The following is a 25611-nucleotide window of genomic DNA, read 5'->3' on the forward strand; positions in this document are numbered from 1 at the left end:
CAAGTGAGTTTATTTATTTATATGTTTAAAGTATCTTTTATTGATTTGAGAGAGAGAGAAACACATTAATTTGTTATTCACACATTCATCGGTTGATTCTTGGAAGTGCCCTGACCTTGGTGTATGAGGATGTTGCTCTAACTACCTGGCCTACCTGGCTAGGGCAGGTATATTTTATTTTTCACATTTGAGGTTTTAATCCATCTGAAATTTATTTATTTGCTTGTTTATTTATTTATTTGCCTCTCATCCATACCCTGACCAGGGACCAAACCTGCAACCTAGGTATGTGCCCTGGCCAGGAATCTAACCAGTGACCTTTTGCTTTGCTGGACAATGCCTTACCAACTGAGCCACACCAGTCAGGCCTGAAATTAATTTTTTCAGTAAATGATGAATATGGATACAATTTTATTTTCATCTAGGTGGGTAGCCATGTCTTCTATTTATAATAATTTCTGATCCTTTAAAAGTGTTATTTTGATGTTTTAAGTATTAATATGATAGTATATGTATAGAATTTATGAATTAATACATATACATATGTCACAGCTATATGCTAAAAAAAATTTAAGTTTAAAAAGGCGATTGATCAAAATGTTTTGGAAACCATTGCATTAGACCACGAGCTCCTTTGAGGGCAGAATTATTTCCTTATCTTTGAATTCATTTCTAAGACTGTTTCTGGTATATTGTATCTACTTCAAAAATGGTTCTTAAATAATTGAATGAATGAAATTGCCATTATCTGATTCATGTGTTTGAAGCAACATAGCTATTGAGAAACTTGACATTCCAGCCGTGTTCTGTGGCAAGATATCTTAAGGTTAAGAATGAGCAATGACACATAATAGCAAGTATAATGTATGTATAACTTCTCTGGTGTCAACTTCATACATTTTAAATATGAAATATAAGTTCTTAAAACCTTAAAGACTTCCCTATGGCTTGTAATCCATAGATGCTTATGAAACTGATTTTTTTTTTTTTTTTTTTTTTTTTTTTTGCGAATACATCCCCTGCTTTTTAATGCCAGTCATCTAGTCTCGATAATGGTAGTTTGCTAGGGAAAATGTCTCTGTACTCTAATGTCAGAAGAGTAATTATATTTAATTTTAGGTTGTGAACTTATAAAAGACACACTTTATTGAACATATATTCTGGACAGTGCCACAAACTAAGTCATCAGTTACTTTTTGGAAAAATCCCAAATGTATTTTCTTGCTTTAATGTACAAATTAGCCTTAACAAAAATAGCAAGTTTACTTTCCTGGGAGAATGAGTTGTTTTTAATAACAATACTGAATAAAATTTCATTTACTCAAATGTTTTTTTGTTTCACCTGACTACCCTTTGGACTTACACTTTTTATAGCTTTCTACACTTACGAGTTCCTTTTCCATTTTTATTTTGTTCCAACAGTTGATCGGTCTGGATGGTTGTTAACAAATGAGGCTGGTGTTTTTAATCACTGGACATTATGCATCATCTATTTTTTTTCTTTGTATTTTGGACTCAGTGTTCACTTACAACGACTCCCTTTTGTGACTTTGGGAAAGAGAAACCATGCCAGACTTGTTTTTGCTCTAGAGACTTTTCCTACTTTGCTATTTACTTTCCATGCTTATCAGAAGAAAGAGGATAATCGAGAATTAGGAAAAGCAAGGGAATTAGAGCAAAAATAAACGTTTTTTTTTTTTTAAATTCATTTACAGATGAATCCAAGTACTTTGCGGACTATGAGCGGCTAGGAAGACAGTGGACATTAGCAAGAAATGAACGAAATCTAAGAAATGCTTAATATAGAGCTAATGTTCTTGGAAAACCCAATTTTTTTTAAAGATTATGAATTAAGACTCACAGAAGCGAACAAAACTACTTTATTAGAACTGAGAGCGTTGCTAGAGAACAAAACAAAACAAAACACGTTCACTTTCAATTTCGGAACCCAGGAGCGCAGATGTTCCTCTAGCACTGGAACGCTGGGAATTGTAGTCGAGAAAAGGGCGAAGACTTTTCAGCTGGAATTAAGTTTCTTTGCTCTTAGTGGACAGAGAGGCGGTTAGTCCAATCCAGGTTCCTGGGTTCTCATTGGATCCTTCCTTTCAGCACTTAGCGCATTTCCCTAGGTCACCAATGAGTGCTTTAGTGCAACAAAACCTTCTCGGATTGGGTGGTTTATCCTCTCGTTGCAATGGTATCAGCCAATCAGAGTGCAGTACCGATGGAGGTTTCAGGGTCATGGGGGAGACTCTGTAGAACCTTTTTCCGCTAGCGCCCTCGGTCTTTGGTTCCTGGAGTAAGTCTGGTGGATTGCTGTCTCCGAGGCCGCGGCTGCGGACGAAGGAACCTGCTCCGCGCCTCTGGGTCTTTCTTCCTTATCGGTTGCTGTGGTCCTGATGGTGGGGCAGGCCCCGGACTCCTAAAGCGCTGGAGCGGTACGTGGGGTCCAGGGGCGGCAGTCAAAGCGGTGGATACGGGAAGGCCGCGGAGAGCGGACCCTGCACCAAAGTCGGCGGAATCTGCCTGGGCAGTGGTTCTCTGGCTGCTTTCTTATCAGGACCAAGCAGTGCGTCCCACCGGCTCATTAAAGCGGCCTGCTCCCACGTGTCCCGTGAAAGTGTTAGTTTTACTCACTTGCTCTCCTTTCTCCGCACGTCCGATTTTTACGAAGCCTAGCATTATTAATGGGTGTCATCTCAATCTCTCCACGTGCTGCTTTGGTAACTTTCTGTTAGTTTTGTGCACCTGCATGACTACACACTGAGAGCATAATGACATGGTTGTGTTTAGCTTCATTCACTTCTCTGTATTTTAGAAGTTGTTCTTGGGGCATTCGTGCTGTTAGCAACTCCTTTCGAGGTAGTGTACTGATAGATTAGGGCGGTGCAGGGCATGAATCTGAGGGAATAGAAGCTCCCAAAGGATCAAATTTGTTTGGTAATTGCTGGTACTCTATTATGTCATCTTAAGTTTTAATATCCTTTGATATGGACAACCACTCAGGTTTATTATGTGAGGAAACTGAGGCTCGGAGGAGGTAACATAACTTCTCAAAGAGTTACTGCTAGTAAGGGGAAAGCCAGATCTCATCTCAATGTCTATGTTTTCTTTTAAAAACTCATTTAACTGACTAGATTGTTATGTGCCTTCTATATAGCTCTTAGTAGATGAGAGCTTAATAATTCTTTGAAATTAGTCGTATGTCTTGGCTTAAAGAAAAAATCTTTCAGATGTCTATCCAATTGCAGGTGTCTCATATCTATCACCTAACTCCTAGCTCCTCAAAGTGTGGTTCCCTGACGAGCATATCCCTCCCCTGGAAGTTTGTTGGAAATGCAGAATTTCAGGCCTAAATTAGAACCTGCTTTTTAACAACATCTCTTAGGTGACCAGATTGCTTGTTCAAGTTTGGGGAGTATCTGTTGTCTTACAATGATTTGTCCAAATTAAACCAAACAAAAGAGAAAATTAAAGGAATATAGTATGTCTGTTTGTGTTCTAGTAAGACTGAAATGATAAAGACAGAAAGGTGTGGGGTTTTTTGCATTTTTTTCATTTGCTAGTGAGGATATAATTTTTTAAAAATTAACTATGTCTGTACTGGCAATTTCAGCTTTGCATTCAGAAATCTTAAAGTGTACCTGACTACGTAAGTAGTATTCCAAAACTTAACTTGTAAGACAGCAGGTACTGGTCTTTAGAAAGCTGAGACAAAAGAAATGTTAGTACCACTTCTGACAGTTAAATAAAATTTCAAGAACTTTCTGTGTACTTACACACCATCTGTGCACAAATTTCCCACCTTAATTTCCTCCCACAATTTTGTTCCAGTTGCTTTGGAAGGAGGGGGTAGATTTCCTATTACTGGTGGTTTTTCGAAGTTATTAATTTGGTTATCTGGTAATAAAACCGAAACCTAGTTCCAAATTCACTTATCCTCTTGTTCCTAAGTACTTAAAGAGTCTTAGAGTTTTTAATGTTCAGGGTTTTATTCAGGTGTCCATAGCCATGTTAAAAAGACATGGCATTCATAGACCAATGTAAAGTTTTAATGGTTCTTATTTGCAACAGGAATCAGCTGGTGTGCTTATTTTTAAAAAAGGGAGGGGGAGGAAGGAGAAGAGGGGGGAAAGAAGGGGAAAGGTCTAGTCATTTATTATACTAGTAAATGACCCATGGACATGGACAACTAAATGGGTATTGACTGTGGGAGAGGGAGGAGGTGGGCAGGGCAGGGAAGAGCAATGGGGGGAAAATGGAACAACTATAATAAGAAGAAAGAAAAAAAAGTCTGTGCCTGGCCTCCAAGGATTCCTTTTTAGGTCTGGGATTGGACCTTGGAATCTGTATTTTAATAATAATCCCAATTTATTCTGTTGTGTGCTGTCAAGGTCCATTCCTTGGTATTAGTATTTTAGGTGAAAAATGCAACTAGAAAACAAGCTTATTTTCTTTTCCTGACATTATGTTTCATTTGTTGCTATAAAATTGCTCAGTTTGGTGAATTTAAAAGGTTATTTAAAAATTATTTTGAAGTCTGCCAAATTTGGGAATAAGAGGCTAGGATTGGCTCAGTTGGTTAGAACATCATCCCCATACTCCAAGTTGTTGGTTCCATTTCTGGTCAAGACATGTACAAGAAGAAACCAATGAATGCATAAATAAGTGGAACAACAATCAGTGTTTCTCTTTACACCCCTTCACACTCTTTCCAAAATCAATTTTTTTTAAAAAAGAGAGGGTAGAGTAGAATGAATGCTAAAATACATTGCTTAGAAGCATTTTTCCTGTGAAGGCCAACATTTTTATCAAACAACTTGAGTTATTTGTGTGAAATTGATGGAATGAATATAAAAACACTAAGTATACCTAATAAGTATATTGGGATTAAAGTTCTCACTTTTTGTTTGTTTCCATTTTCACTGCTTCTCCATAGCTATATAAAATCTGCTATGTGAACTCTGCAGTCCACAGAAATATTGATCCTTTAACAGGATTCAGGCAATTCTTAAAATAATAATATCAAGAATATTAAAGTAAGAAACATGAACTCTTAACATTGAGAAATTCTCTCCTGAAGTTTTACATAAGAACTCATTTAATTTAGGGAAGCAAATCACAACTTCTGCCTTCATTTCTTTTCTTTCTTTCTTTTTTTTTTAAAATTATTTTTACAGAGAGGGGAAGTGAAGGAGAAAGAGGGAGAGAAACATCCGTCAGCTGCCTCTCATACACAGCCTGCAGCCTGCAACCCAGGCATGTGCCCTTGACCAGAATACCTTTTGCCTTGTGGTTGACACCCAACCAACTGAGCCTCGCCAGTCAGGGCTCTTGCCTTCATTTAAGTGCCACAGGAAATGCAGTGCTTGACCACAACTTGGGCCTCTGCTTGTTATGTGTGGGTATTTGATGCCTTACTGTATTACCTACATTTTCCTATGCAGATCCTTATTTGAGCCCTTATCACTGGCTTTTGAGGATTGGAAGTTTTAACTGTTTTGACTTTTGTTCATCTCAAAGGAGCAGAAAGCTGTAAGTTTTCAGTCTTCCCACTGAATAGATTGTTTTCAAATGACTCTTTAGATGCCTAGATTCTAATGGAACTCTCCAGTTCCAAGGCCAATGTTGTATATTAAAAGCCATCACTCAGAGCATTTGGTTCTTAACTGTGACTTGGCCCTTGGGCATTTCAGCAGGTAATTGGTTTTGTAGGTTCCATTTTGGATACGGTTTGTGTTGGTGACAGCTCGTAAAGCTAATGGATAAGCTAGTTTGTAAACAGTGATATTCAGCCTCTTCATAATAGAAGCACCTAAGAGTCAACATGCCCCCAAACCTGTCTTATCTCTGTGTATTCAGTCTACTGTTTTTCTTTATTGGTTGATTTTTTTTTTTTTTTTTTTTTGAGAGCGAGAGAGGGGGAGAGAGAGAGAAATATTGACTCGTTGTTCCATTTATTTATGCATTCAGTGGTTGCCTCTTGTATGTGCCCTGATGGGAGATTGAACCCACAACCTTGGTGTATTAGGATGATGCTCTAACCAACTGAGCTACCCAGCCAGGGGTACTGTTCTTCTTTAAATCTTTTCTTTTTTTAATTGTCACAGTAACTGTAGTATTTTCATTTTCTGAAAATTACCTGCCAAATATTGCCGTGATAAAGCCCTGTTTTCTCTGAGTCTTCTATTTTACATTTGCTTGCAGGATTAAAAACTTTATTTAAACTTAATGTATTTTTCTGGAATGATTTTTTATTTTTATTTATTTAATTTTAGAAAAAGGGGAAGGGAGGGAGAAAGAGAGCAAGAAACAATCGATTGCCTCTCACATGCTCCCAACTGGGGACCTGGACTGAGGACCTGGCTGGCAACCCAAGCATATGCCCTCACTGTGAATCAAACCCGTGACCTTTTGCTGAGACTGGCGCTCAATACACTGAGCCACACTAGCTAGGGCTGGAATGATTTTTTTGAATGTGGTATGAGTTAAAGATCCTTAGCAGTGATTTTAAAATTCCTTAGAAGTTATTACAATTTATTGAATAATCTTATGTTTTTCATTGATTTTTGACTCCATGTAATTTTTAACAATCATTTATTGAGCATTTACTGTGTGCCAGGCATCAATCTAAGCCCTTTACATGTATTTTTATTTAATTTGGATGAGACACCATTTGGTAGCTGCTATAACTAACTCCATTTTACAGATTAAGAAACAGATAAAGAGTTGAAGTGATTTCCCTAAAATCATAGTTACCAAGTAGTGGAACCTAAGTCTGACTCACTTGAGAGCCTGCTTTCTTATATTAAATGTATAAATAGCTTTCCTGGGAGTAGTATCTTAATCTCTTTCTACCCACCCCAGTCCTGCTGCTCTATTTGTAATAACTTTGTAAATTTCAATACATGGTAAAGCCAGTTGTAATTTATTACCTTTTCCCCTCAAAATAACTGAATAGACTTTCTAGAGTTGTAATTTTGTCTCCCAACACCCTTTCCCAGTTGTCAATGTTATTGAAATTAGCATTAAACTTATTAATTTGTGGGCAGTATTTACACCTTTATATTTTTCCTGATAAGGAGTATGTTGTGTGACTTGGTTAATTGAAGTTATTATTTTTAACTTCCTGCTTATATGAAGATTGTTTTTTAGGCTTTGTATGTTTGGCATGTTACATTTTCTAAAATATCCTGTTCACTTTTATGGGAAAAGGGTATGCTGAATTTAAAATAATTGTATGGCAAGTGGAAAGTCTGCTGACTAATTTAGGAGATACTAAATAAGATTTTAGCCCATTTCTGTACTGTACTAACTTGTTACCCGGGGCGAATTGTTTAAGTTCTCTGTGACTATTTACCTATCTGTCAAATGAATCAACCAAATTCTATTACATTCTTCTGAACATGTTACATTCAGAGATAGACAGGTGTGCTTAGATTTAGTTCAGATTCACTGTGACCTCCTAAACTCCACTGGCCTGAGGCCCAGGGTGAGATACCCTTCTTGGTTTCTTTGTTCACAACCTTCTTTGACTCTTACCTTTTTCCTAGTGGATTTTATCTTTTGTATACTCAGTTTGCTGGGTTTTGTTCATAGATGAATAAGGAAAAAAGCTGTCAGCTAGCCACTTTTCCCTGAGGTGGAATTTAGGCTCCAGAAATGTTCTGGAGAAAAAAACACTGGCAGTGTTACAGTTTGAGAAGTGTAGCAAAGGTTACAAGACTGAACTGTAAAGGTCTTGTTTATTGTGGTATGTTAGTGTTAAAGTATGTATTGCTAAAAGGAATTTATTGGAATATTGAAGATGACATGTTCTTTTAACATTGTGCAAATATGAATAACAATATATTTTTAGTCAACTTCTAAAATGTTCATTTTACTTAAACTGTGGAATTGCCAATTCTTTTTTTGAGATTTAGATTCACCTGTTTCTTTTTAAAGGTGTTGTAATTCTGAATATTTAATAAATGCCATAATATATTTGAGCCTAGAACTAATTTTGCAAACTATTTCTACAGAATTTAAGAAGATTTTGTTCATGTGTGTGGCATAGAAGATGAATTCTTCCTCCTCCACCATGAATGAAGAACCCAATGCTTTATCAGTAGTTAACCAGCTGCGGGATCTAGCTGCAGATCCATTAAATAGAAGAGCCATTGTCCAGGATCAGGGATGTCTGCCTGGCCTTATTTTATTTATGGACCATCCCAACCCCCCTGTTGTCCACTCGGCTTTGCTCGTAAGTTGCTTTTAGTAGTTTCAATCTCAGTGTGGTAATTTTGCAATTAAGGAGAATTGAAGAAGTAAGTGTTAGGTGACATGCTAAAAAATTAAAAGTGACTGTAAAGCAAATAATAGTAAGTCTATTTCTGTATGTGTAAACATATATGTATATGACTAGTCCTTTGATAAAAATGATAGCATACAATATAGAGGCATTAAACAAAGGCTTTTAATTGTTTTGCTTTTATTTTGTAACAGCTTAAGATCTAAATTGCACCATACAATTCACCTATTTAAAGTGTGCAATTCAATGGTTTTTAGTATATTCATGGCGTTGTACAATCATCACCACAATCATTTTTAGAACATTTTCATCACCTCAGAAAGTAACTCTACTCTTCACACATTCCTCAGTTCCCCACCTTGCTTCCCTAAGTGGCCTCTTTCTGCAAAAATGCCTATATGTTTTTAATATACATAGAATCTTATGATATGTGGTCTTTGTGACTGTTTTTCTTTTCTTTTTTTTAAAGTATGTTTTATTATGTTGTTACAGTTGTCCCAACTTCTTTTTCCTTTGCTCCCTTCTACCCAGTACCCCCTTCCCTCCAGCAATCCCACCCCCCCTTAGTTCATGTCCATAGTTCATGCATATAAGTTCTTTGGCTTCACCCTTTCCTATATTATTCTTAACTTTCCCCTATCTTATTTTGTACCAGCCAATTATGCTTTTTAATCCCCGCACCATTTCCCCATTTCTTATCCTTCCCCCTCTTAGCTGTTAACCCTCCAAATGATCCCCACACCTATGATTCTGTTCCTATTTTGGTTTGCTTAGTTGGATTTTGTTTTAATTTTTTAGATTCAGTTGTTGATAGTTGGGAGTTTGTTGTCATGTTAGTGTTCATAGTTTTGATCTTTTTTTCCTTAAATAAGTCCTTTTAATATTTCATATACTAATGGCCTGGTGATGATGAATCCTTTACCTGGTCTGGGAAGCACTTCCTCTCCCCTGCCCTTTCATTCTAAACGATAGCTTTGCTGGATAGAGTCATCTTGGTTGTAGGTCCTTGCTTTTCATCACATTGAATACTCCTTGCCAGTCCCTTCTTGCCTGCAAAGTTTCTTTTAAGAAATCAGCAGAGAGTCTTATAGGCACCCCTTTGTAGGTAACTCTCTGCTTTTCTCTTGCTGCTTTTAAGATTCTCTCTTTATCTTTAACCTTTGGCATTTGAAGTATGATGTGCCTTGGTATGGCCGTCTTTGGGTCTAGCTTGTTTGTGACTCTGTGCTTCCTGGACTTGTATGTCTTATTTCCTTCGCCAAATCTGGGAAGTTTTCCTTCATTATTTTTTCACATAAGCTTTCGATTTCTTGCTCTTCCTCTTCTCCTCGGACCCCTATGATTTGGATGCTGGCAAGTTTAAAGTTGTCCCAGAGGTTCCTAAACCTCTCCTCATTTTTTTTTCAATTCTTGTTTTTTCATTCTATACTAGTTGACTGTTTATTTCTTCCTTGTGTTCCAAATCATTGATTTGGATCCCCGTTCCCTTCCCTTCACCACTGGTTTTGTGTGGATTTTCCTTCATTTCATTTAGCATAGCCTTCACTTCTTCCTTTCTGCATTTGCTTTTCTTAAGCATATCTGTCAAGCCTATGAGGATCTTTAACACCAGTGTTTTGAAGTCTACGTCTGTTAGGTTGTCTATCTCCTCGTTTGTTAGGTTGGCTATCTTCTCATTGTTCTCCCACTGGAACCTTGATCCATTTCCTCTTTTGGGCCATACTTCTCTGGCTCCTCATCTTGACAGGCTCCTATGTACATTTGCCTTTGTGTCTTAGAGCTGTCTTACCTGTCTGGATGAGTATTTCTCTGTATATCTTTTGTTCGTTGGACTTCTATGCAGCTCGATTTTTTGGACCTTCTCATTGTCTCTAGTTTTGAGATAGTTGTATTCCTTCTTAATTGTGGAGGGAGATGCAGCGTTTAGGCCTCCATCTTGGCTGGAAGTCCCCCATATGATTTTAACGAGAAGACTCATGTAATTCTTACGTTTGTCCTACTGTAATGCCTTTTTCTCACTCTGGTGAGTTTATCACTGGTTTTCAGCAAATGTTTATGATGTACCTGAAATAGATGGCTTTCTTTTTGTTTTGTCTGTTTGGGATTTGTTGAGCTTCTTGGGGCTATGGGTTAATAGTTTTCATAAATTTGGGAAATTGTCATTATTTTTTCAAGTTTTTTTCTGTCTCCTCCCTCTTACTCTTCTGGAACTTCAGTTACATGTGTGTTAGATATTTCATGTCATCCCACAGGTCACTGTTGCAATGCTTCTTTTTTAAGTCTCTCTCCGCCCCCTGCCCCCCGCCAATGCTTTATTTTGGGTAGTTTCCATTGCTGCATTTTATAGTTTACTGATTTTTTTTTCAATAGTGTCTATAATCTGCTATTAATCTTACTCAGTGTGCTTTTTATTTCAGGTAGCATGTTTTTGTCCTCTAGAAATTATATTTCAGTCTTTTTAATATCTATCATTTTTTCCTCACTGTGCTCGATTTTCTTATTCATCCTTAAGCATATGGAGTGTAATTCATTAATTAGTTAATTTAAAGGTTTATTTTATTCTTATCTGAGAGAGGAATATTGATGTGAGAAACACCAATTGGTTGCCTCCTATACATGCCCCAACTGGGGATCAAGGCGGCAACCTGGGCTTGTGCCCTGCCCGGAAATCGAACTGGCAGCCTTCTTGGTTATGGGATGATGCTCCCACCAACTGACCCATGCTGGCCAGGGCTGGAGCATATTTTTAGTAGCTGTTTTATTTTCTGATTTTCTCTTATTTTCTTTAAAAAATTTTTAAATTTATTTTTGTTTATTGATTTTAGAGGTAGGGGGAAAGGGAGAGAGAGCTTGATTTGTTGTTCCACTTATTTATGCATTCATTGGTTGATTCTTATATGTGCCCTGACCAAAAATCACACTGGCAACCTTGGCATGTCCGGACAATGCTCTCACCAACTAAGCTACATGGCCAAAGCCCAACTTTCTTTTATTTTCTGATTCCATCACTGTCATATGTAGGTCTGTTTTTATTGATTTCTTTTCCTCCTGGTTATGGGTCATATTTTCCTCCTTTTTGTACTTGGTAATTTTTAATCAGATGTTAGACATTACAAATTTTATGGCTTTGGGATTTTGGATTTTTTTTTTTTTTTTTTGTATTTCTATAAATATTCTTGTACTTTGCTCTGGGTTGCAGTTAAGTTGCTTGGATTGAGTTTGATCCTTTCCAGCTTGCTTTGAAGCTTTGTTGAGTGAGTCCAAAGCAGCCTGTATTCTGTGACATCACCACTACAAAGGGGAGGCTCTTCTGAGAATTCCCACTGATTCCACAATACATGTGAGGCCTTTTCACCTCTGGCTGGTGGTATCACAAACTTCCCAGCCAGTGTGAGCTTCAGGCATCGTTTCCATACTCTCTGGTGGCCTTTTACACTCCACCCACCCCACCCCAAGCATGTCTAAGCCAGTATTCAACCAAAGCTTCTTGGAAACCCCCTTAAGAGATCTCTGGAGGGAGTTGCTCTTGCTGTGGAGATCCCTCCCCTCTGTTATTCTGCTTTGCAAATTCTAGCCTCCTGGGGTGTTTTCTGACACCAGCTGATTCCCTGATTCTCTGTGGACACCAGCTGGGTGTTCAACAATGCATTTCAATTTGACACTACCTGGAGCTATTAAACTCCCCAGGTTTAAAGCTCAGACCCACAAGACTGCCTCCCCTTTGAAGGCTAGTTACAAGTATCTGGTCACCCTTATTTCTAACTAAGCAGCTGTAAATTGGGTGTTGCATTGACCCCCTCCTCAGGTTTGATAATTTACTAGAAAGGCTCACAGAACTCAGGAAGTCACTTTATTTATATTTACTGGTTATTATAAAGGATACACATGAACAGGTACCCAGGACAAGGTTTGGAAAGGTCCTGAGTGTAGGAACTTATGCCCCCCTGGAGTTGGAGTACACCACCCTCTTGGCAGGTGGATGTATTTACCAATTCAGTTTCCTTGTTCAACAAGACACTCCTGCCACCCAGAAAATTCCAAGGAGTTTTAGAAGTCTTGTGCCAGGAACCAGACAGAGACCAAATATTTATTTATTATGGTGCACCACTCCGACCTCCCCACTCTGATCTGCACCCCCCAACTCAGCAAGACCAGTGGCCTCCATTTGGGCTCTCCCTCCCTGTGCTACACTCTGGCACCTGCCTCCAAAGCAGTAGATGGGGCAATTGTAGGGCCCACTTTGTCAGTTCTCTTCTCTCAGGGATTACAATTCTATGCTGCCTCTTGTCCTGGTTATTAGTTTTTTATGGAGGGACAACAGTTCCCATGGCAGTTAATCCTTTAAGGACTGAAATGAAAATCAAGGTAGGAGAAGTTGCAGAAAGGATCGGAGATTGTAGTCAGAGAGAGGCTGTTCAATTTGTGGTTCTATAGATGGTATCATTTTTGGTAAAGATCAGGCACGTTGAAAATGGAGTATAGAGGACAAGTAGAAAATGTAAAGGTCAGTGAGTGGAGATAGCAGTTTTGGTTGGTGTAGTTCACAGAAGTATTCTGGAAATCATATAGAACAGCTAATGAAATCCCTAAAGAATCAGCATGTGAAGGAAATACTTGCAAAATATACTTTAAACTTGAAGAAGAAAGCACCCTAGAAAAATTGAACTTAAAAAGTAGAAATTTGTGAGGTAAGTTCATCTCTTGCTTTTCAGTTAAAACAACAACAACAATAAAACCTTTTAAAGGTGAATTGTAAAACTAGAAGCATTTGATTCTATAAAGGTGGTTGTATGTTTTGTGCCCCTCAGCAGTTTCTATAATTTAAATGTGAAAAGCTCCTAGGGAAATGATGGCTATAGAGACTACTTCCTGAAACTAATAAATAGAATATTGTTCCTTGTCTCCTTCGCAAGATGAAGTGGGGAAAATAAAACCAGCACAACCTAAATTTGACCTTGCAGATAAGTTAGGAACCTTCATTTTAGTGAGCAGAATCAGCTACTTCAGCTCAAAGGATCATTTCTCACTGAGGGTACTACTCTGATTATCACATTTAAAGAAGAGTTTCTAAACACTTCAAACCGAATTGATTCTAAAAACAAAGACTGTTTTTCTCTTTTTTTTCTCTTGCAGTAAGCTAGTAGGGGGTTTAATTTTGAATAGTCTGGACATGTGAATTAATGTGTTATTGTTTCTGCTGTAGGCTCTTCGATACTTGGCAGAATGCCGTGCTAACAGAGAGAAGATGAAGGGAGAACTTGGTATGATGCTAAGCTTGCAAAACGTTATACAGAAGTAAGTACAATAGTGTCTTCCCAGTGCAGCAGAAACATGGATCTTCTTGTTAAATGTGTCCTGATTGTTAATATATCATTTTACTGAAGTTTTTAGTCTAATATGGGTTATATGTCCAAACATGTAGTGATGATCAATATTCTTGTTATTCTTAAAACATTTGTTTTAATAATAGTCCTTATGAAAATGCTCAAATTTTATTTAAAATCTTGATGAACACTATACTTAACAAATATTTTTTAAAAAGAGAAAATCTTACCCTGTGTGAGGTTTTGTAAAGAAAATTGATTTGCTAGCAGAGCAACACAGGTGACTAATCACATTTGAAAATGATACAGTACAAAATTTTGTTACTTCATCCCAGTCTCACTGAAAAGAACCTATATCAGTATCATGGCAAGAAGGGCTTCTGTTGAGATTTTCCTGAGAATCATTGAGAGGCCTCTCAGAGACTTAGAGCTGTTTAATTTGAATTTTAGTTAATGGGTAGTTTATACCTTTCATCTTACTAAGATTTTTGTATTAGAGCTATTGTCTCATTTTGTTATTTACAACTTTTCTGAGGTAGGTTTGACAGATAACAATTTTATGGGTGAGGAAAACTGAGAGACTGTTACTTATCTGTGGTCCTTCAGCTGTGTTGCCTCTGGGGATATCTGGTTTGCTCCTTTCTTAGGCCTTGCTGATTTCTTTGGAGAGGCTAGCAATTGAAGATTTAGTGTTTTGATAATTCCACTGAGTCTGGAAGGAGAAAGGTAAGCTTTCTGAGGCTTTATTTTAGTTTACTCTGTATCTTGATTGTATATGAGATGACTGTCTTTAAAACTATAATAAATAATCACTTAATTTAATCTGATATTTTTAAAACTTATGTTGCAGTTTCTTTAACTTGAATGGTCACAGTAGTTCTTCTGTAATTGCCAAAAAGCACATGCTAAATTATATTGGTGAAGAATCATCTAAAGTGACCTTCAAAGGAGAGCATTTTTTCTTTTTTTTTAGTATTCTTGGCTTCTGAATAAATTTTATTTTGTTACTCTCATTTTTTAGAGATTACTTAAATATTTGTTTTCATGGTGTCAGCTACCTGATAGCCTACTTCTTTGGTCCTTTGATCTTTGATAATTACCAGGTAGACACTGAAGTTTTTCTTGTTTTTGTTTAAATGATCAGTTAGAAATAAATAAAACATTGACTGCCACCAGCTGTATTAATCATTCCTATGGTTTGAAGTCAATTCCATTAGTAAAAATTTGGATTCTAGTTCCGACTTGAGATAAATAATATTTTTGCCCATCAGTTTCCTTAACTAGAAGCCAGAAGTAACACCTGCAAAGTAATTGAGAATTCGATGGAATAATATAGGTAGAAATGCTTTGTAAATTCTGAATGTTGTGTAAAATGGAAGGCTGCATCATTCTTGTTCCTAAAATGCTTTAATGCCATATAGTTAACTATCTTGAACTGGCACATTTAGTGTTACTGGATACAGTGAAATGTTTAAGCATAATATGAATGCTGCTTTATTTAGGGCTGTTTTATTCATATGAGGAACTTGGAAGGTTATGGATTCCTATAATAGGTATAGTTATTGAAGTTGAAAATATATGGTAAAAATTTAAAATGTTAAGAAATTAGGTGAAAAATTAATGTCAGTATATTAAAATATACTGCATATTTGAACTTTAAAGATTTAGAGCAAGTTTTAGGATACTACAGAATTAACCTATAAAATAATTTTGTAGCTTGATTGGCTAAGGTTATTTTATGTGTATTTATGTAAGTGAGAGATAGCATCTGTAAAATAGAAGAGAGTCAAGGACTTCTGATCAAGATGGTGGCATAGATAAACATGGCTCACCACCTTGCACAACTACATCAAAATTACAACTAAAATATAGAACAACCATCACTCTGAACTGCCAGAAATCGAGTTGAATGGAAATCTTGAAAACTATGGAATTAAAGAAACCATATCCCTCCAGACTGGTAGGCAGGGAGGAAATGTGCAATGAGCTGATCCCATATCCATGTGTGGTGGATAAAAATTCAGGAGGGATATCTCGGAAGCGAGGAGTCCCAGCCCCACACCAGGCTGCCTAGCCCAGGGTTCCAGTGCCAGGATGATAATTCCCCATAACTTCTGGCTACAAAAACTGCAAAAACCAATGAGGATTGAGTCGGTGGAAGAAACTTTTGGAGTCCAAAGCAGTTCCTCTTAAAGAACCCACACACAGACTTACTCAGACTCACTCCCTCTGAGCTCCAGCACTGGGGTAGCAGCTTGAAAGGCACCAGTGACATATAGGGAGAGACTGAAGTTTTTGGCATCAAGGCAAGCAGAGGCCATTGTCCCTTTTCTAAACCCTCCCCAACAGAGCCTGCAAGCTGGTGCCTTATCTGAGACTTCATGAACCTGGCTAACACTGTTTGACCTGCCTTGGAGATCCTCAGAGACTCCACCCAACCCAACTGACAGGCCCAAACAAGCTGCTTTTCCGTATGAATGGTTGGTCTTGGCTCAAGCTTCACAACTTCCTAAATCCTCTTAAACATACAGTAGCTGGCCTCAGTGAGCCCCAGGTCCAGCACTAGCAGCTGCCAGCCTAGATTCACAGCTTGGCCTTACCTGGGAATCTTCTAGCCCAGCACAAGTAATAGCCATCTCAGATTGCTTTATAATTCATGCATGGTGGCCCCAGGCAGAACACATGAGGGGGCTGACGTTGGAGTGCACTAACCAGGAAACCTGAGAGCCTGGGTACCCATGGATAGCTACAGACCATGTCAGATCACCACCACCCTGCCTTTGCACAGCTGATCCTCCATGGAGGGCAGAGGCTGGTGGTCAGTGGTCACAGGCAATCCCTGGAGCTGAATGGCCTTGGGTAAATCCCTCTGATTGACCTGCCACCAATAATCAAGGCTCAACTGCAAAAGGAGAGTGTACTCAGCCAACACAAAGGGTGTACCTTGAGTACCCAGCTTAGGCAGTGGGAAGGCTGTGGTACTGGACTCTACAGGGCACCTACTGCATTTCACCATGCTAGCAAGATGGAGTCACAGCAGCTCTACCTAATACAGAAAAACAAACACAGGGAGGCTGCCAAAACGAGGGGACAGGGAAACGTGGCCCAAATGAAAGAACAGCTCAAAACTGAAAAAGAACTAAAGAAAATGGAGATAATCTATCAGATGCAGAGCTCAAAACACTGGTTGTCAGGATGCTTGAGGATCTCAGTGAGGACTGCAGCAGCATAAAAAAGATCCAGACAGAAATGAAAAATACACTAATTGAAATAAAGAACAATGTACAGGGAAACAATAGCAGAGTGGATGAAGCTGAGAATCAAATCAATGATTTGGAACAAGGAAGCAAAAATCAACCAATCGGAACAACAAGAAGAAAAAAGAATCTAAACACACAAGGATAGCATAAGCAGCCCCTAGGACAACTTCAGGCAATCCAACATTTGCATCATAGTGCAAGAAATTGGAAATCTATTTGAAAAAATAAAGAAAACTTCCCTAATTTGGTGAAGGAAATAGACATGGAAGTCCAGCAAGCACAGAGAGTCCCAAACAAGATGGGTGCAAAGATGCCCACTCCAAGACACATCAGAATAAAAATGCCAAACGTTAAAGATAAAGAGAGAGTCTTAAAAGCTGCAAGAGAAAAGAAGTTAGTTACATACAGGGGAATTCCCACAAGACTGTCATTGATTTCTCGAAATTGCAGGCAAGAAGGGGTTGACAAGAAATGTTCAGTCATGAAAAGCAAGGACCTACAGCCAAGAATGCTCTACCCAGCAAAAGTATCATTTAGAATCGAAGAGCTGATAAAGAGCTTCCCAGAGAAAAAGCTAAAGGAGTTCTTCATCACTGAACTACTATTATATGAAATGTTAAAGGGACTTATTTAAGAAAAAGATCAAAACTGTGAACAATAAAATTAGGCAAAAATACGTATCTACTAACAATTGAATCTAAAAAACAAACTAAGCAAACAGGAAGAACAGAGACAGAATCATGGATGTGGAGAGCAATTTGATGGTTGCCAGATGGGACGGGTTGTGGGGGAATGGGTGAAGAGGTGAGGCGATTTAGAAGTACCAATAGTTACAAATGTACAGCATAGTACAGGAAATGGAGTAGCCAAAGAACTTATACACATGACCCATGGACTTAAAAAATGGTGTGGGAATTGCCTGAGGGTGTAGGGCGCGCTGAGTGGAAGGGGGCAGAGGGGGAAAAATTGGGACAACTGAAATAGCTTAATCAATAAAATATAGTTACAAGAAAAATAGGAGAAAGTCTGCTTGTATCTTTGTGAGAAATGTGGTGTGTCAGTGCAGGTCATTGTGGGCAGGAGATCCTGAAATAGTGTGAGAAAATGGAAGAGGTTCATTGTGGTGTAAGGTCTGTAAGATAAAGAAGGATGAAGCAATTTGGACATTGCAGTGCAGATCGACACCTGCAAAAAGAAGATGGAGAGGAAACTGAATGGGGTGAGGAGAGTCTCACTCAGATTGCAGTGCAAGTTGGACAGCCAACTCAGTGGGGAACTCCAAAACAAGGATTACCCTGCAGATGATTTTTCATTAGACCAATGGCCACGCCCTGCTGCCCCCACTGTTCATTCATTGACTGGGGCCTCCCCTGGAAGAACAAAGCCTTGGAATGAAGGATTGAAAGGTGAGTATGATGAATCGCAAAGCCACCACATTTGGTGGCTCTACTAGACTTCCTGCAGCTGAAAGGCATGTATATTTGTTAAAGGGAGATCCAAGCATTGTATCTTCATGGCTGACACAAGTGACTTATCTTTTCAATTCAAATAAAGTATTTTTTTTTTTTAGGACAGTGTGGTAATCATTGCTGGCTCCTCCTGTAGTAAAACAGATGTAACATCTGTTGCATAGTCAATTGTTATAATTTGGTCCTATAGCCCTTTCAAAAGTGGAGATATGATGCAATAATTTTTATATACATTTTACAGGTCATTTGGCTGTTGGAGATCTCAGATTTGAAGGTTGTCTTTCAAGCTTTTAAAAAGTCACCTCTGTTTACCATAATAACCATGTTAGCAGTTTGCATGTTTGAATGTTAAAAGGATGTGTTTTGGCTTGTAAACATACTGGATTAGAATCAGGCTTTGGCATCCCATTTTTATATAGGTCACCTTGATAAGCTATAGCACAAGAGATCTATGTTCTGTATTCTAATTGTTTTCCCTGATGTGGCTGTTCCATAACAGCCAGCCACTCATGATGGGATTCATATAGGATCTCTCCAAGAGTACTGATTTAGAGGGAAATTTAGCTACGATTGTATGGAATTATGCAACTAATAATTCCATATCCCAGAAAGAGCCACAGAACAAAGAAAATCTGTTGTGAAGTGATGCTACTTTGAAGAGAAACTTTCCATTTGACAGTAATCAAAGGGGAAACTAAAAAGCAGCAGTAGGTTGGGAGAGTGGAGGTTATTCGTGTGGGAAGCAGAGAATATTTTTTTAAATAGGGGAAATTCTGCATACTAAAATTTTGCCCTTTAATCACCATATTATGTTTTGCTGCAGAATGTTGCTGAGATTTTTAACATGTTATTCAACAGCAGGTTTTACTTGTGTTGAGGTCAGATAGGTGCTTACAGATCAACAATTGGTTTGACTTCAAAGTCACTGTTACTTTTGGTTCTTTAATTGTGAAGAGAATTTGAAGTTCTCTGTTACTCAGAACAAATCTAGTATTATGTCCTAATTTTAATCTCTTCCATAAATAAAATTTTGTCATTAGAGGTTAGAGCCTTTGCAGATTTTATTTTTAGTCCTAGATCCCTATGTGAAGAGAATTTTTGAAATGTCAACTTAGAGAACATCTGAACCCAGTTTTAGACATTTGTTAATTGGTATTTCAGGAGTAATACTTCTGATATAAGATGCATTTTATAAAAGTACTTGTGAATGTCTAACATGAAGTATACTATAAATAAAAACCACTTTAACAAAATGTGGCATCACAACTTTAAAATATCTCATTTCATCTGGAGAACTTCCTAAAATTCTAGATTTGAAACAGTGCCATAATAAATGACGCTCTATTCTTTTTGTTAAAATCTTGGGTGAAAAATGTGTGCTTTCATTTCTTTATGCCTTTTTTTGTTCTTTTACTTTATAGAATATCATTTTAAAATCTTATTGCAAGTGTGTAGTGTGTGCTTTATTTGTAAAAACTAAAAAATTCAAAAAGGGAGAAAACCCATAATGCCATTAATGTTTTCATTTATATATATGATATTAGACTTACAGAATAGTTGTAAAAGCAGTACAGCTATACCTAAATACCCTACATCTAGATTCTCCAAATTTTAACCTCTTAACATTTGCTTTACTGTTTAACTTTATCATTCTTTCTCCATACATAATGTTATTTAGTGCATGTATATTCCTAATTTACACACACACACACACACACACACACACACACAAATTGTGTAGTCTCTTTTAGAATTAAACAAAAACTGCCCTTTGTCATGTTTACTGCTTGGATTTGGGGCTAGAATTCTACTTTGTTTGATGTCAGTACACAACCCCTGTTATTATTTCTACATTTGCCAATTCTTTTATTTCTGAATAACTTTTACTGTGTCTTGTTTTATGAGCCAAATTGAAAATCTTTTCTTTTTTTAATTGGTGAGCTAAGTTCATTTATATTTACTGACTGATATATTTCATTTTAACTCATTTTTGTTGCACTTACCTTATATATTATGTGATAGCTTTTCTCTGCATGATATTTTCTTTTATTTTGAAAATTCCTTCTGGTACTTATTGTTATAGTAGTTGCCCTTGCTTATACTTTAAAAAATGTTCTCAGTTGACTTGTCCTAATTTAACTTCTACTGTGTTGCTTTTTAGTTTTTAACGGTAATCTTTTGAGTCCCATCTATTATGTGTTCCATGGTCATCGAGTTTTTCTAATTTTCCTCTTTTCTTCTCCCTTCTTTGTTTAAGTTGCATTATTTTAGCTTTGTCAGAACATTTATTCTTTCATTCTCTTTCCAACCTTTGTCTTAAACTTAGGTCTGTAAGAATGGAGTCACTCAGAAGGCCATTAAGATGTGGCGAGCAGGAAAAAAGAGTTTATTGGGAGAATCATCTAGCAGGGAGGGAGACTTGCAATGGGCAGCCAGGACTCTGAGCTTAGCGAGTGAGGAGAGAGCCATGCCATGGGTGGCTAGGACTCCACCTTTCTAGGGGAGAAGGGGTTTCTTTTATAGGGGGAGAGAAAAAAGGGATTTTTGAGCTTAGTCGACTGTTTGGTTATCTCGCAGCTGCAGAACGTGGTTTTTGTTTATATTTAAGTTTAAAGCACCCCGTTATCTCCCAGGCAGTTGCAGGCGGGGAACTTTCAGCCCTGAAACATCATTATCTCCTAGGCAACTGCAGGCAGGGTCAGAGGGGAGCATGGGAACCAGGATGTCAAGGTCTGCAGTCCTTTTACTGAAATTCTCCCAGTCATTTCTTGGTTGGTTGAACCTCATTCTCAAGTAGATTTCTCACAAAAGGCTCAAATCTTCTTTCACATATAAAACTTTTTTCTATAATTGATACTTAAAGGATAACTAGTTTAGATCTGTGGCTTACCTTTTTTCTTTAGATCCTTGAAAATGTTCCATTTTGCCTTGGTTTTTATGTGTTTTTGAGAAGTCTGATGTTAACCTATCATATAATAGATAGAGACAATAGTGGTACAGTAAGTACTCTTTTAATATCAATGTATAACAGCCAATTTTACCTTAGGTTAATTTGTATAAACAAGAGTTAAGTTCCTATGGCATCTCATCGACATTATAACAAAAGAACATTGAATGATACAATGTTGTTTGAGGGTCTGCTGTAATTTACTTAATATATCAGGAGCACTCTTCCATGTAACCATTTTCCAGCAACATCATTCTAAATTGTTGCAGTTATATTCCACATCCTTTGAAGTTTTTTCAGTCTCTCTCTCTCTCTCTCTCTCTCTCTCTCTCTCTCTCTCTCTTGGGGGGAGGGGATAATTATTTAGAACAGGTGTTTGCAATTCTTTTTTTGTAAAAACGCAGATTGTAAATTTTTTTTTGGCATTGCTGGACAGAAAATCTCTGTTGCAACTACTAAAGCAGCCATATATAATATAAATTAAAGGGCTTTGGCTCAAGGATCATAATTTCCCTGCCTTAGGTTTCATTGTTACCTAAACAGAGCTGTTGACTTCCCTTCTTAGAACTCTTTAAATTCAGATTGTTTCAGGTTAAAAGATGAGGGATGATTTTTTGGTTTGCGTAAATGTTACAAAAACACTTTTTCTTAGCAAGTAACATAGGGAAAAAATTGAAAGCCAATTCCTAAAGGAAACATTGTAAAGTTTTTCAAAAGATAACAGCAAGTTACTAACAGTAAAATAGTATGTATATTCATTGCTTTCACGAAGTATATGGAAGTCTTAACTGGCCTTTATGGCCAATATAAAATGTTATTAGCAGCATCTAGAATTAGGGTGAATTGCTGTTTATGATCTATAGGAAATATTGTACTAATATTTAGAATGAAAATTATTTTCACTATATAATAAAGATCAGAGTTCTCCTTTTAGATTTATTTTATGAATTATGTTTTGAACCTTTTCAATATAGAAAACTAATTAGAGCCCTGGCTTATGTGGCCCAGTGGGTTGAGTGCTGGCCTGCGAGCCAAAGGGTTGCTGGTTCGATTCCCGGTCAGGGTACATGCCTGGGTTGCAGGCCAGGTCCCCAGTTGGGCGTGCACGAGAGGCAACCCATTGATGTATCTCCCGCACATTGCTGATTCTGTTCCTCTCTTTCTTCCTCCCGTCCCCTCTCTCTAAAAGTAAATAAAATAAAATCTTTAAAGAAAAAGAAAAGAAAGAAAACTAATTAGAAAAAGTGATGAGGAGTCGATATACTTCATTATAGAGTAGTAAATTACTGAGAGCAAAATTCCAATTACTAGATGAAGGAGCCTTTCAAGATAGTCTTTTTTTTCTGATGTCAGATTTTAAAGACTGAACTAAATCCAGGGCATTAATCAGCTCTCAATTTTCACTTGCAAGGTGAGGGCAATTAATACTTGTTTAATTATACATCCTCTCTTAACAGTTATGGCCAGATGTACCATATAACTCTAGACATTTTCTGCTTGAATGTTTTGAATCATGGTATTTGGACAGTAATTTTGTTTTACTAAAAAAAAAAGAAAAAAAAGACTAAGATAGCTTTTGAATCTATAAATTCTCTTGGAATTCTCTTTTTGGCTTTAAAAGCATATTTTTAAAGTGAGGAAATAATTATAATTGATTTATGAATTATCAGCAATGTGCATAGATATTTGTGATACTTTACATAGTATGCAGATCAAGAAATAACTTGATTTGTAAATCATTTTTGCTTATATGATTTTGTAAATCTCATTTTGCCTCAGACAAAATTTTACATAGTTTTAAGATCTGGGTCTGTAAACAGAGGTATTCTCTGAGCCGTTTAATAGAAATGGTAGCAATAAAATTGAGTCCTATGAAGTACACCAGAAGAACATAATTAAAATAATGAGATCATCACTTTGGTTTGATTATGTTGTTCTTTAAAATCTTTTGGTTTTAAGTAGATAGAAATTAAAAGTCTTTCAGAAAGAATTAATTATTATTATTTTTTATTTTATTTGTTCAATTACAGTTGTCCCAGTTTTTCACCCATTGCTCTCCTCTGTCCTGTCCCCGCTCCCAGAATCAATTCCCACCCTGTTGTTCATGTCCATGGATCCTTTATACTGTTCCTTGCCTAGACCCTTCCCCTTCTCCCCCTTCCCACTCCACCCTGGTCACTATGAGTTTGTTACTTATGTCCATGTCTGTGGTTCTGTTTTGCTCATTTGTTTTGTTCATTTGGTTGCACTTACAGGTGAGATTGTGTAGTATTTGTCTTTCACCGTCTGGCTTATTTCACTTAGCATAATATTTTCCATTTCCATCCATGCTGTTACAAAATATATATTACTGTATGAAAATGATGAAACTTTGGAACTGTGAAATAAGAAAGTTAAAAATGGTGGTGGTGGGAATATTTATTTTATTTAACTATTTTTGCTAATCTCTAATCTGTAAGTGCTTTGCTTATCTAAGCAGGCATAGCACGTGTGACTATATAGATTAAGTATATTTTTGTGTAAATCTTCAGCTTTCTAATTGAAAGTTAGTGTGAGTAGCTATAAATGTGCATGCATCACCTTTGCCAGTTTTTATTAACAAATGGCAGTTTCTCCCCTCACTCCATTGCTACTAGTATGGAAATGATTAGAACAGGTTTATTAGAGAAGTAAGCCCTAAAGCCTAAGGATTCCATTAGACGTACAGATTATCTTCTCTCCTGTGATCCTGGAATTGTTCTATCTCTATACCATCCTTGGGAGAATTGAAAAATAGTCACTCAGGTAGTTTTTTTGTAGTTTTTTTCCTCTTAAATTCATGAGTGCTTCAAGCCAGTGTCTTCATATTCTTTACAACTTATGGTTGGCTAGTATTTAAACTATCTCAGAACTGCAGTAACCTTTTCAATTAAGCTATAAAACAGCTATATGAAAAATGCTGAGACGTGTCCTAAAAAAGTAGTCTTTTTCATAGCTTCCTACAATACAGAGCCAAAATCATTCAAAGTAATTGGTCTCTATGGTCAACAGTGGCTCAAAAAAGCACCTGGTATAATAAATTGAGGGCTTGGAAAATTGCCAGATTAGCACCCCTAGAAGTGAAGGGCTTTATAGTTAAGAGTGTGTTCAGCTTGAGTATCAGAAATTGAAGTATTCCTGTTCATTCAGTAAACAAATGGATTGCAAAAAATTTCATTTGGGCTTTGTAGAAGGTACAGCAAGAATACACCTCTGTTCTTAAAGAGAAAGAAATAGAAAATTAAAATCAGTAGTCAAGTACAAGCATAGTACTTTGAATGCAGAGGGATGAATGTGGTGTTGGGGTGAGGAGGCTTCATAAAGAAGATGGTGGTTGAGCCCTGGCTGGTGTCTCTCAGTGGATTGAGTGCTGGCCTGTGGACTGAAAGGTTGCTAGTTCGATTCCTGGTCAGGACATGCCATTTGGGAGCATGGGAGAGGCAACCAACCGATCAATGTATCTCTCGCGCATGGATGTTTCTCTCCCTCTCTTTCTCCCTCCCTCCTCTCTAAAAAAATAAATAAATAAAATATTAAAAAGAAAAAATGATGGTGGTTGAGCTGAGTTTGAAAGCTAATGGAAAAGCATTTATAAACGGTCACAGCGAGCTGGAGTTGGTAGAGCTTAGTTGGTAGAGGACAGATATTAAAGGCTTTGGATGTATGTTAAAGGACTTGGACTTAATTGAGCCCATTTATAGGTGAAATGGGTTTATGTTTTACAGGTATGTGCACTTTTCATTCAGTTCACCTAATAAGAATTATTAGATCTGTGCTGTCCAATGTGGTGGCCTCTTGCCTCATGTGGCTATTTAAATTTAATTAAAAGTAAATAAAATTGTAGTCTTTAGTTGCACTCGACAGACACATTTCATTCAGGTGCTCAATAGCCACATGTGAGTGGACAGAGCATGTATCAAACATTTTTTCAGTGTGGAAAGTTGTTGGATAACATGGCACTACATGTTTATGTGAGGAGCTATAGCAGGATTGAAAAGTTTAAGGATGAAAACTTATCTGAATTCTGGTTTTACTATACATACATGCTTTGTGAAAGATATGCAGAATCAGTTTGAATTTACTAAGAAATCTATTGAAATAACTAATATGAATGATCTGCTAATTTGTTTTCTTTTGAATTTTTATGTTGTATTTTCTTGAAGGTCAGACACTTTCAAATTACAAGTTAAATTTTAGTGTTAATCCAGGGACTTGTTATATCCTGATCTTTTTAGTTGATTTCTTACTTAATTCATGATTTCAATTAAATGTGCTTTTATACTACTGTAGTGATGAGTTTTGA

General features: G+C 37.2%; 1 protein-coding gene across 2 annotated transcripts in view; it reads left to right on the forward strand.

Moving 5' to 3' along the window:
* Nucleotides 1-25611, forward strand: part of ARMC1 (armadillo repeat containing 1) — a 49932-nt gene that overhangs the window by 8123 nt on the left and 16198 nt on the right. Inside the window, exons 1-3 of one of the 2 annotated variants that reach the window (XM_090283630.1) lie at nucleotides 2233-2438; nucleotides 8022-8242; nucleotides 13494-13585. In XM_090283630.1, the coding sequence (XP_090139756.1) occupies nucleotides 8060-8242; nucleotides 13494-13585 (275 nt within the window). In that variant the 5' untranslated portion in view covers nucleotides 2233-2438; nucleotides 8022-8059. Of the gene's footprint in view, nucleotides 1-2232; nucleotides 2439-8021; nucleotides 8243-13493; nucleotides 13586-25611 lie in introns of those variants that run through there. The other variant, XM_090283631.1, reaches the window with a different exon arrangement.

This window comes from Furipterus horrens, unplaced genomic scaffold, assembly GCF_987537825.1.
Source record: "Furipterus horrens unplaced genomic scaffold, mFurHor1.1.pri manual_scaffold_7, whole genome shotgun sequence".
Taxonomy (NCBI): domain Eukaryota; kingdom Metazoa; phylum Chordata; class Mammalia; order Chiroptera; family Furipteridae; genus Furipterus; species Furipterus horrens.